Genomic DNA, 12,942 nt, shown 5'->3' with positions numbered 1-12,942 from the left:
AAAAAAACGAAAACAGGACTGCGAGTGGAACGTTTCATGATGGAGATTTTCTTCTGAATCAAAAGGGGCTTAGGTTGACGTCAGATGAGAAGCAATCAAGGGTAATAGTTTTAAACCCTAATCTTGTTTTATTGAGAGATCTCATAAGGGTTCCAGAGAATTAAAGTAACTAAAGGGGGTTTCTTGTGTGTTTCGTTATAGCCATCTGATAGCAAAGAGCTTGATTTCGAAATCACTGCTGAAGACTTAGAGACTGTGAAAGTCATTGGAAAAGGCAGTGGTGGAGTTGTTCAATTAGTTCGACATAAATGGGTTGGCAAATTCTTTGCTATGAAGGTAATGTTTTTGACTGGTCTCTTATAATCTTGAGTTTTTGAAAAGATGGATTCATAAGATGGGAAGTAGGAAAGTTTAGTTCTTTTGATGATATGATCACTTGGTTAGGACTAATGATTCACATATGGTGAATGAGGCCTTTTGAGTATACAAGTACATTTGGGGTTTGAGTTTGTTTGTTTTATGAATCACAGGTCATACAGATGAATATACAAGAACAAATCCGGAAGCAAATTGTCCAGGAGCTCAAAATTAACCAAGCATCATCACAATGTCCACATGTAGTTGTTTGCTACCATTCATTCTACCACAATGGAGCCTTTTCACTTGTGCTCGAATACATGGATCGAGGATCTCTTGTTGATGTGATACGACAAGTGAAGACTATTCTTGAACCTTACCTTGCGGTTGTCTGTAAACAGGTACGATGGAACTTCCTACAATCCACCAAATGATTTCAAAAGTATTCTCATGGTTTATCATCACTCTTTACTTATTTGACCCTTGTTAACAGGTTTTGCAAGGTCTTGTGTACCTCCACAACGAAAGACATGTCATACACAGAGACATTAAACCATCAAACCTTCTTGTAAACCATAAAGGGGAAGTGAAAATCTCAGATTTTGGTGTAAGTGCAAGTCTTGCTAGCTCCATGGGACAGAGGGACACATTTGTTGGAACCTACAACTATATGTCGGTAAGAAATCATTTCCAAATCATCTACATTACAAATTTCTTGATGCTGCAACATACATAACCATGCTTTGTCTCTTTTTCACTTCTTCACTTCACAGCCTGAGAGGATCAGTGGAAGCACATATGACTACAGCAGTGACATTTGGAGTTTGGGCATGTCAGTGTTAGAATGCGCAATAGGAAGATTCCCTTACTTAGAATCTGAAGATCAGCAAAACCCGCCAAGCTTTTATGAGCTCTTGGCAGCAATCGTAGAGAATCCACCACCAACTGCTCCTTCTGATCAATTCTCACCTGAATTCTGCTCCTTTGTATCAGCCTGGTAAATAGGAATTCATTATTTGCATCATCATAAACTTTTCTTTGAAGCACATCTTAATATTAATGGGTAAATGATTCTTCTTTACATTAATAACAGCATACAAAAAGATCCTCCAGCAAGAGCATCATCTTTGGACCTCTTGGTAAGTAATTCCTACTCACCACGCTCTCTTTCATAAGGTTTGGTAACTAGTATCTTTGATGGAACATTCTAAGACTTTTCGTTCATGTTCTCAGAGTCATCCATTCATAAAAAAGTTTGAGGACAAGGATATTGATCTCGGCATACTTGTTGGCAGTCTGGAACCACCTGTGAACTATCTTAGATAAGTAATTCCTCTTCTTCTGCATTTGCATTTGGTATATGATATGATATGATATGATAAGATACATGATATTGTGTAATGTGTCTCTAAAAGATTATTACTTGAGGATGAAAGTTGAATGATATTTTATTATTCATTGTGTTCTTTCTTTAATATGAAATATACAAGGTTTTGGTTTGTGATTAGATAGACTCAGTCAATTTAAAAAGTCACTTTTCTCCCAAATTATGACATCTCATTCAGGCTAAATCAAAGGATAAGAATATACTATAGTCTTGACTTGAGAGATCCTATGATCCTATATAAGCAGAATAGCATGTGGTGGAGATGAGTCATGGACACTCATTGGGTCCATACTCCAAAGACTCATTCATGTATATATCTTTTAGAATATATTATTTACAAATCCCATCTGTTTCATATTTATTAGTAGTTTTTAGGAAGTCCCTTCTAATTCAAGTAAGGGAATCTTAGATGTAGAGTAAAAAAATTAATTATGTAAACAAAAACGGATCTGTTTTCACAGATTAAAGTAGATTCGGAGATTAGAAATCAAAACCCCACAAAAACCAAAAGTAAAGTCAGGGAAAAATAGGGAAGAAGAAAGCGAAGACCCTCTGTTGTGTCTTCTAGAGAGAGACACACACAATCACATGAAGAGTTTTTTTTAGTCAAACACAAACTGACATTTCTCTGAAACTATGTGCATAGACGTTATCTCCCTGAACCTGGTATCACATTGGTTTCTACATTTTGTAGAGAACGTCGCCTTCTTTAGACAAGGAGCGTTTGCTAGTATGTACCTAACCACATTCCTCTCATGCCTGGTGCCTGTATATCCTCTCCATTTCAAGATCTTAAAATGCGTCGATAAACATTCAGGAACAATTGTTGGGTTTTTCCAAAGGTTTTTCGGATAGTCCTTATTGACTTCATGTTTCTGACACGAAAAATAAATATAAGAAAACATTACGTGTGTTAGTGCTATAGATCGTCAAAACAAAAAAAAAGTAATATCTTATCATTCAAAACATTGATAAAGTTTTAATGTTCATCTAACATAAGTATATAAAAAAGTTGCATTCAACATACCAACTTAAGAGTAAGAGATCGAAGTTTGGGAGCGTCACTGAGCATACAAGCAAGTAGATTCTGCCATCCAGCAGAACATGTACATAACTTAAGATGTCGAAGAGAGGAGAGTTTTGTGCCTATAGGATATGGAGTCTGCAATTATATAAAGTTTTATTCTAATTACAGTACTGAGAATAAGAAAACATAAAAGGGGGAATATTGACATTATTGGAGTAAGAAAGTTTTATTACCTTTGAAGTTAGAGAACAAAGAGAAAGATGTTTGATTGAGGTAAGACACCCTATGAACTTCTCAGACTGGTCACATATAACCTTCATATTCGCTTTGGTCACCTCAGGCATAGGTTCAAACATTATAAAGTTGCTGAATGCATCCTTGATATTCAAATACGTCAAAGAAGGAGCATTTATCAAAAAGCCACGACTCTGTCCAGTGGTGCGCCCTTTTGTCCTTTCCCTGTTTATGATAGACAAACTCCTCAAAGTAGGCACGTTGATAGTGTATATCATCACATTGTCATCTTCTTTCTTGTTTACAACCAAATTTTCAAGAACAGGGCAAATCTTTAAAAGACTTGGAATAGATTTGCCCACTGCCGGAACAGATAAAAGTTTCAGAGTTTTGAGTGACGGCAAACGAAACCAACGAGGGACAACCTTGATAATCAAATTATGGAGTACCAATTCTTTTAGGGTTCTGCAAGTAGTCAAGCAACACGGAAAATATAGGGTTTTGCCAGAAAAGTCGATCCTCATCTTTCTCACAGACCGATTAACAGCGACTTGAACACAGAAGTTGATTTCTGTAGCCGAATAGTTTTGTCTAAGCTTTCCAAGCTTGATATGCAAGCTCTCTAGAGTTGGAGCATCGCTAGACGACATCAAAGATCCATATACAAAACTCATGGAAGTCCTAAAAATACTGGTCGATTCATCACTAAACATGACATTCGGCTCCAGTATTCTAGGACCTTCCCAGTATTTTGATATGAAACGTGTTGCTAAAGTCTCGTTAAACAACGGAAGCATCGAGAATATTTTCAAGATCAATTAATCTGGCAAGTCACTGAGTCCATGTTTCTCCACTTCTTTTTCCTTATTCTTCTAGCAGAGTCTTCTCCTTTTCTTCTTCTGGCAGTTTTCCATTGATCTGGTGAATTTTTCTCTCAATTCTAGGACGTGCGTGCGAAGGAAGAAGAAAACTAGGAAAGAACCCTAGTCAAATTGGGTTTGATGCACGATTTTTTTTTAAAATAATTAATTTGCTATGTATGTTTAAGGATATATTATTATATTATATATATAGTCGGAACTATTAATAATTAGTTTATTACCTTTTTTTATATTTCGATAATAATAATTCATGCTATTTATTATCAAAGTTTTGAATTAAAATACGATTATCAATTATAAAAAGATAATCAATAAAAGTTAGTTTTCTAATTTTGATTTGACGTGGGGAAAAAGTCTTTTTTTTTTTTTTTGTCAACAGTCTTATTTTAACTTTGTTACTGAATTGTAAATTCCTTTTTTCAATTTTATTTATCCATGTCCTAATTATTATTATTATTTATATATAAAGGCGAATTCAACTACATTTCCATTTTTATTCTATTTTTACTTGGACTAGAGAGCCCGACCTGAAATATTCCGAATCCATACTAATTTTTTCTTTGTCAAACAATCAATACTAATTAAAATGTTTTTTTCACAGTAAAATTAAGATACTTTAAAATTTTATGAAGACAATATACTCAACTGTAAATCATAATATCCTTTTTGTCCTCAGATACTAAGTCATCTTCTTCTATATTTGCATTTCGTATCTGTTATGATTTGATAATTAATATACATTTCTTATCCGGAAAGGAATGATAGGCTTCACTCAACTGACTTCCCAGCAGAGGATTCCATTCGCAAGCAAATTCAACTAATCCTAAGAAGACAGTCTAGTGGGACTTGACGGGTAAAGGACCATTTCATATCCGTACACTCCCAAAAGTGAGAATTACTGCATGTACAAACAAAGAGTGCTAATTTAGATATGTACCCTAGTAAAATTCAAATTTCATACTTGTATTTATAAAATTAAGCCAATTTCAAAGTCTACGTTAACGGATTTAAGTCAACCGTTAGAGATGCTGACTTAGAATCCACATGTATATTGACGTGCCATCGACGCCATGTGGATTTTCCACAATTTTTTGCATAGAAAACATAACAAAACGGACGCCGTTTTGCGTTTTTGATGGCACGTCAATACATACGTGGATTTTGAGTCAGCATCTCTAACAGTTGACTTAAATCCGTTAACGTGAATTTTGAAATTGACTCAAATTTATAAGTACAAATATGAAATTTAAATTTTACTAGGGTACATGTCTAAATTAGCATTCCTTGTTTGTACGGACAATAATTGGGGGATGTATGAGTATGAAATAACCTTTTTCCCCGGACTTGACAATAAAGACAAGTGTACTCCACCAAGATCACCGCAAGACACCTATCTCTATCAATGGTTTTCAAATTTCTAACCGGTTTCATAGTCCAGATTTATTGGTTATTCCTCCTAATGAAATCTCCCAGTATAAACAATACTCTGTATTCTCTACGTTATAATGGTATCTATTTTTTTTTTTATAAAGATTCTAACTCTGTAAAAAAGAAAAAAAAAAGTAGTGTCTCGCTAAAGATTATTACTTGATATGATGAATGAGATTTTAGTATTATCCACTCTACGTTATTCTTTTAATTTGTAATATACAAGAGGTGTTGGTTATATATGTGATTCAATAGATTTAGTCAATTTCAAAACTGATTATTATTTTTCCGAAATTATGACATGTCGTGAAGGCCAAATCAAAGGATAAGAATAAACTATAGTATTGACATGAGAGTTCAGACTTGATACTCCAAAGGACCATTCATGTATTTTATTCGAATAAAAGTCAAATATATATTTACTTACCAATAAAATTATGATCATTGTCTCATTGATCAACAACAGCGACAATTCTTACATTTAGTTTTTGAACAAGTCCCCCATCCACAATGTTTTAAGTTTTAGTTATACGAAACTCTTTGTTCTGATTCTCTTGTTTAAAATCCATGAAAAGTATTGAATCCTAAATGTAGTGTAATTTATTCAAAAAGAGAAAACTCACAAATTAAAAAAGAATCCGGAGATTAGAATTTAGAAAGAAGAAAAAATCATACACACCAAAAATAAAGTCAAAGAAAAGGAAAAAGAAAGCTAAAATCTTTTGTCTCATAGATAGAGACACACTAAGACACATACACCATCACATTAATGTTAAATGTTAAACTTAAGTTGTTTTTGGTATCAATGTTAATTTGTCAAACGTAAGTTGACATGTCTCTGAAACTCTGTCCATAGACTCTAACTTCCCCAACATGCGAATGCGTTGATATTTGCTTTTACTTGCTGTTGAGAATGTCGCCGTCTTTAGACAAGTAGCGTGTGCTAGTATGTATCCAGCCACATTCCTCTCTTGCTCTGTTCCTTCGTATTGACGCCATTCCAAGGTCTCGAGATGCTCCGATAAACATTTAGGAACAACTGCTGGTTCTTCCCAGAGGGTCATCGGATCATTGTAATTGAAATTATGTTCCTGAGACGAAAAGATGAAACGGGCATGCACACTAGTTTTAAACGGGACTATATGTTCATCTGATCATTGTAACGGGCACTAGTTTTATAAAACTGTTCATCTAAACATACCGACTTAAGCTTGAGAGACCGAAGATTTTGGAGCGTCATTGAGCATACAAGCAAGCAGATCCGCCTATCGTGCAGAGCATGTAGATAGCTCTAGATGTATAAGAGAGGAGAAGAAAGTGTCTTTAGGATATGGAGTCTGCAATTAAAGTATCTATATATTAGTTAATTACTATAATGAGAATAACAAAACATAAAAAGGAGATATTTTGACATTATTGGAGAGAATTTTTTTTTTTCATTTTACCTTTGAAGTTAGAGAACAAAGAGTAAGATGTTGGATTGAGGGTAGAGATCCTATGAAGTTCTCACATTGGTCACAGATAACCTTGATGTCAGCTTTGATCACCTCAAGCATAGACTCAAACTTTAGAGAGTTACCACATGTATCCTTAAAGCTCAAATATTTCAAAGAAGGAGCTTTTATCACAAACCTATGACTTTTCTCAACATATGCATATTTCCCACGTTTCCCTTTCGAGTTATCGATAGATGCCAAGTTCTTGTTAGATAAGCTCTTGTTAGATAAGCTCTTGATAGATATGCTATTGATAGATAAGCTCCTCAAAGTAGGCACATCGATATTGGATATCATCACATTCTCACTGGTTTCGCTTACAATCAAACATTCAAGAACAGGACACCCTGTTTAAAGACTTGCAACAGTTACGCCGCCCAAGAGCCTAACCGAGAAAAGGTGCAGAGTATTGAGTGATGGCAAATGGAACCTTTGCGGAACAACCTGGATACCTAGTCCACAGAGTATCAATGTTTTTAGGGTTCCGCAAGCAATCAAAGTAGGCACATTCATATTGAAGACTTCTCTGCTGGTTTGGTCTACAACCAAATGTTCAAGAGCAGGGGAAATTTGTAAGAGACATACAAGATATTTGTCGGGCGATAATGTTGTAGGACACTAGAAAACCGAATGATGAGAAGAAATAACTTGTTCTTCTCTTATTTCATAGAAGGCCTTAAATAGCCAATTACACAAAGCGACTGCCTCTTACATTATCGGAGGTCTTTAACAAAACGTGAAACAAACAACTAAGCCACAACTCCATATACAACGGAGCCTTATTCTAACAATGCGAGACTAAGTCTAAACGACTAAGTCTAAACAACTCAACAAATTCCTTCCCTAAACTGATATTTGCCAATATATCAGTTTACTTTGGAACCTCCACAAGCTCGAGTCTCTCCTTGAGCTTCTTGAACGTGTCTAGCTTTAGTGGTTTGGTCATGATATATGCGAGCTGGTCTTGAGTTCCACAATGTATCAGCTTCACTTTGCCTTCCTTAGTTAAGTCTCTCAAGTAATGAAACCTTACCTCAATATGTTTGCTATGGCCATGATGAACTGGATTCTTCGACAATTGAATAGTTGAACTGTTGTCACATTTGATTGTAATGCACTCTTCATAACTTTCGCCAATTTCATTGAGCACCCTCATCATCCAAATTCCTTGTGTTGCACACGAGACTGCTGCAATATATTCTGCTTCTGTAGTCGATAGAGCAACAATAGACTGCTTCTAAGAACTCCAAGAGACAGCTCCTCCCGCCATGAGAAACACAAAACCAGAGGTGCTCTTCCGATCATCTAAGTCACCAGCATAGTCACTATCCGTAAAAGCCTGAAACTCTTCTATCACTCCAACCTTATACATGATACCAAGCTCCATAGTTTCTTTGACATACCTCAATATCATCTTTACCACTGTGAAGTGTGCTTCAGTTGGGTTCTCCACATACCGGCTAGCCAGACCTACTACAAACGCCATGTCAGGTCGAGTAACCGTGAGATACATTAGACTCCCTATGATCTGTTTTTAAAGCGTGGAATCTATGGCTGCTCCACCTCCTGTCTTTGAAAGCTTTATCCCTGGAACTATTGGATTGTTCACCCCATTTCTTGCAATCATGTCAAATCTTTCAAGAACCTCTCTTGCAAATTTCCTTTGACACACATAGATACCTTCTTCCTTCTGCAAAACCTCCACTCCGAGAAAATATCTCATCTTTCCCAGATCAGTCATATCAAATGCCTTTTGCATCGACTCATTTAACTCAGCTATCATAATCTCACAATTACCAGTAAAGATCAAATCATCAACGTACAAACTAACAATGAAAATCTGACCTTGTTGTTCTGTTTTCACAAACAGAGTATGCTTGAAGTCACACTTCACAAATCATTCCCGAATGAAATAGCTTTCTATCTTGCTGAACCATGCCCTTGGTGCTTGCTTCAAACCATATAAGGCTTTCTTTAGTTTGTAGGCTTTCTCTTCATCTCCTTGCTTCTTAAAACCTTCTGGCTGGTCTACGTAAACAGTTTCATATAATTCTCCGTGTAGGAACGCACTCTTTACATCAAGTTGGTAGATGATCCAGTTTCTTTCAGCTGCTTTAGCAATGATCATCCGAATTGTATCCCATCTTGCTACTGGAGCGTAGACTTCATTGTAGTCAATCCCAAACCTTTGTGCATACCTTTTTGCAACCAAACGAGCCTTGAACTTGTCGATCTCACCGTCTTCGTTGTACTTAGTCTTGTACACCCACTTGACTCCAATAGTTTTAACACCCTTAGGCACTTCTGTCAGCTCCCACGTCTCATTTTTCTCTATGGACTCCAGCTCTGCTATCATCGCTTTTCTCCATTCCGGATACCTTACTGCTTCATCATAATTCACAGGATCACCAATTGCAGTAGTAACCTGGTGAGCGTAATCCTCGATAAAATGTGCATAGGCTTCTTCTTTAGATAGTGCAATTCCACACTCATAGTCTTGTAGATAGGTGGGAGCTGCTCTATCTTGTATTGGCCTTCCCTGCTGTTCGAGATTGGCACCTGCAGCTTCTTGTGGTGTTTCTACTGCTGGTTCAGGTTCTGATTCTGGTTCTGCTTCATCGACATCTTGCAGATACTCTTCTTCTCCCGTCATGATTTCTCCATCATTTTCCCAAGTGAGGACAGAAGAGGATTGAGTTGAGCTCGAGCTCTCTGCATTTTTCCTTCCCCAATCCCAATTCGCAGCTTCTTCAAAGATCACATCTCTACTCACTGTGATCTTCTTGGAAATGGGATTGTACATGCGATATGCTTTTGAATCCTCACTGATGCCAAGACAGACACACTTACAGCTCTTATCATCGAGTTTTGTACGCTTTGCTTTTGGGATGTGGACGTGACCAATGCACCCAAAGACTCTGAAGTGTTTCACATTTGGTTTGATGCCGCTCCACACTTCTTCAGGTGTTTGATCTTGCAGTGCATTAGTAGGGCTGCGATTAAGAACATGCGTTATCCATTTGACTCCTTCTGCCCAAAAAACTTTAGGCATTTGTCTCTCTGATAGTGCGCTCCGAACAAGATTCATGACAGTTTGATTTCTTCTCTCAGCTACCCCATTTTGTTGAGGCGTGTAGGCAGCCGTTAGTTGATGCTTAATGCCTTGAGATTTGCAGAAATCTTCAAACTCTCTCGAACAGAACTCTCCACCTCAGTCTGTTCTTAAACAACAGATTGCTAAACCAGACTCTTTCTCCGCACTTGCTTTGTAGTTTTTGAACATTTGAAATGCTTCTGACTTCTCTGCAATTAGATAGCTCCACATCTTTCTGTTGTGATCATCAATAAAGGCAAGAAGATACCTCTTTTGTCCCATGGAAGCTGGAGTGATTGGTCCGCATATATCGGAGTGCACCAACTGCAACACTCTCGAAGCTCTCCATCAGCTTTTCTTTGGAAATGAATCTCGCTTCTGCTTCCCGACGAGACAGTTCTCGCACACTCTTTCACATGATTCAATATGAGGGAGACCGTCCACCATTCCCTTTGAGCTCAATGTCTTTAAACTTTTATAGTTCAGATGAGCGAATCTGCAATGCCAGAGGTGTGTCTCGTTTGATGTCTCCACTTTGAGACTTGAGTCTGCTCTCATTGTTTGAGAAATGATCACGAACATTCGATTTGCACTCATCGGAGTTTCGATGATGAGTCCTCTTGATGGATGATAGATTTTGCAGATACCTTCTTGGATTAGGATCGCCAACCCCTTATCCTGCAACTGCCCCAAACTCAACAGGTTGTTGCTCAGCTCTCGGACGTAATAAACGTCCTGTATCACCTGAATTAAGTCGTTCACCTTCATCTTGACACTTCCTTTACCCTGGACCATCATACGTGCACCGTTTCCAAGTTTTACTGAGTGTCGAAAGCTCCCATCCAGCTCACCAAACCATTTCTTTGCGCCGGTCATGTGATTGTTGCATCCACTGTCTAAGAACCACAAATACTCCATTGTTGACTCTTTGTCCTTTACATAGGACATCAGCAGAATTTCGTCATCTTTGTTAAACTCCACAAAGTTTGCTTGTCTCTCAGCGCCGGGACATTCAAACTGAAAATGTCCAAGTTTATGACACTTGTAACATTCCACCAACACCTTGTTGAACGATCCTCCTCTGCCACGTCCTCTACCACGGCCTCGGAATGAGCTTCCTCTTGCTCCACTCCAGTTGTTGGCTTCGTGTGTCACCTTTAGCACTTGTTCTTCTTTTATGATCCCCTTAGCATGCCTTGTGATTTTCTGCTCGTGACACCGTAACGAACTTTGGAGTGCATCCACCGAAAGACTGGTTATGTCTTTAGATTCCTCAATCGAACATACTACGTATGTGAACTTTTCAGAGAGCGTTCTTAAGATCTTCTCCACGATCTTGAATTCTTGCATCTCTTCTGCAAGGTTTCCCATATCTGTTGCAACCAACAACACCCTTGAGAAGTACTCTGCAATGCTCTCTGTTTCTTTCATTTCCAGAACCTCAAACTCCCTTCTCAACCGTTGCAGTTGTGCTCGTCTCACACGCTCATCGCCTTGAAACTTGGTTTTCAGAGAATCCCACAGTTGCTTGGCCGTGTCCTTCTGCATTATCTGTTTCAGAATCGACTTGTCGATTGCTTGAAACAGATAATTCTTCACCTTCAAGTCAGTTAGCTTCTTATCGGCTAACTCTTGTCTCTGTGCTCCATTGAGGATCTCCCCACGATCTGGCTCAACGTAGCCTTTCTCGATCAGATCCCACCACTCCTTGGATCTCAAGAGATTCTCCATTAGCATAATCCAATGCTCAAAGTCACCATCAAATTTTGGAATTGCAAGCATGCTCTGACTCTCTCCTGACATCGTGTTTCACTCACCTGTTTAAACTCTCTCTCTCTCACGAAATTCTCACCACTCAGATCTAGCTCTGATACCAATTTGTTATAGGACACTAGAGAACCGAATGATTAGAACAAATAACTTGTTCTTCTCTTATTCCATATAAGGCCTTAAATTGCCAATTACACAAAGCGAATGCCTCCTACATTATCGGAGGTCTTTAACAAAACGTGAAACAAACAACTAAGCCACAACTCCTTATACAACAGAGCCTTATTCTAACAATGCGAGACTAAGTCTAAACGACTAAGTCTAAACGACTAAGTCTAAACGACTAAGTCTAAACAACTCAACAGATAACTTAACTGATATAAAGTGCAGAGTTTTGAGTGATGGCAAATAGAACCGATACGGAAATACCTCCATACGTAGGTCACAGAGTTTCAGTGATTTTAGGGTCACCCAAGTACTCAACTTAAGCACTTCAACGTTGAAGATTTTGGTTTGGTGTACAACCAAATCTTCGAGAACTGGACAAATTTCTAAGAGACTTGCAACATGTATGTCGGCAGAGAACTTAACCGATAAAAGGTGTAGAGTTTTGAGTGATGGTAAACAAAACCGACGGGGAACAACCTCGATACATAATTCACTAAGTATCAATGTTTTTAGGGTTCCATAAGCACTCAAAGTAAGCACATTTTGATTGAAGACTTTGGTTTGGTGTACAACCAAATCTTCAAGAACCGGACAGATTTGTAAAAGACTTGCAACAGATTGGTCCCCCGAGAACTCAACCGATAAAAAGTGTAGAGTTTTGAGTGATGGCAAACAAAACGACTGGTGGACAGCCTCGATACTTGCTTCCCAAAGTATCAATGTTTCTAGGGTTCTGCAAGTACTCAAGCAACTTGGTAATTTTAGGGTTTTGCCAGCTGACAAGTCGAATCTCACCACTCTCACAGATCGATCAACGGCTGCTTGAACCAGATGATTGAAGCCAAATAGTTTCGGCTAAGCTTGAGATGTAGTCTCTCTAGAGTTTGATTCTCTAACACCAAAGATGTATGAACAAAACTGATAAAAGTCTCACCAGTACTCTCAAACGTTGTATCATCAAACTTGAGATCCGGCACCAGTTTCCAAAGATCCCGCCAACGTTTTGATATGAGAGTTGTTGCTACAGTCTCTTTAAACATAGGAAGCGATGCCAATATCTTCACAAGCAGTTCATCTGGTAACTCATCGATGCTCTCCAT

The 12,942-nt window shown here is 37.9% G+C and overlaps 1 protein-coding gene and 2 pseudogenes across 1 annotated transcript in view; 1 reads left to right on the top strand and 2 right to left on the bottom strand.

The window, feature by feature from the left end:
- The window catches only part of LOC104761719 (mitogen-activated protein kinase kinase 6-like), a 2,483-nt gene extending 672 nt beyond the window's left edge, over positions 1–1,811 (top strand). The window contains exons 2-8 of the mRNA XM_010484831.2: positions 17–101; positions 202–336; positions 531–758; positions 851–1,033; positions 1,131–1,354; positions 1,451–1,496; positions 1,591–1,811. Of these exons, the coding sequence (XP_010483133.1) occupies positions 17–101; positions 202–336; positions 531–758; positions 851–1,033; positions 1,131–1,354; positions 1,451–1,496; positions 1,591–1,683 (994 nt within the window). The 3' untranslated portion in view covers positions 1,684–1,811. The remainder of the gene's footprint in view (positions 1–16; positions 102–201; positions 337–530; positions 759–850; positions 1,034–1,130; positions 1,355–1,450; positions 1,497–1,590) is intronic.
- On the bottom strand, positions 2,239–4,433 carry LOC104763524 (annotated as a pseudogene).
- Positions 6,100–12,942, bottom strand: LOC104763523 (annotated as a pseudogene).

This window comes from Camelina sativa, chromosome 18 (genome assembly GCF_000633955.1).
Source record: "Camelina sativa cultivar DH55 chromosome 18, Cs, whole genome shotgun sequence".
Lineage (NCBI taxonomy): Eukaryota > Viridiplantae > Streptophyta > Magnoliopsida > Brassicales > Brassicaceae > Camelina > Camelina sativa.
This window is presented reverse-complemented; position numbering and strand designations above follow the sequence as displayed.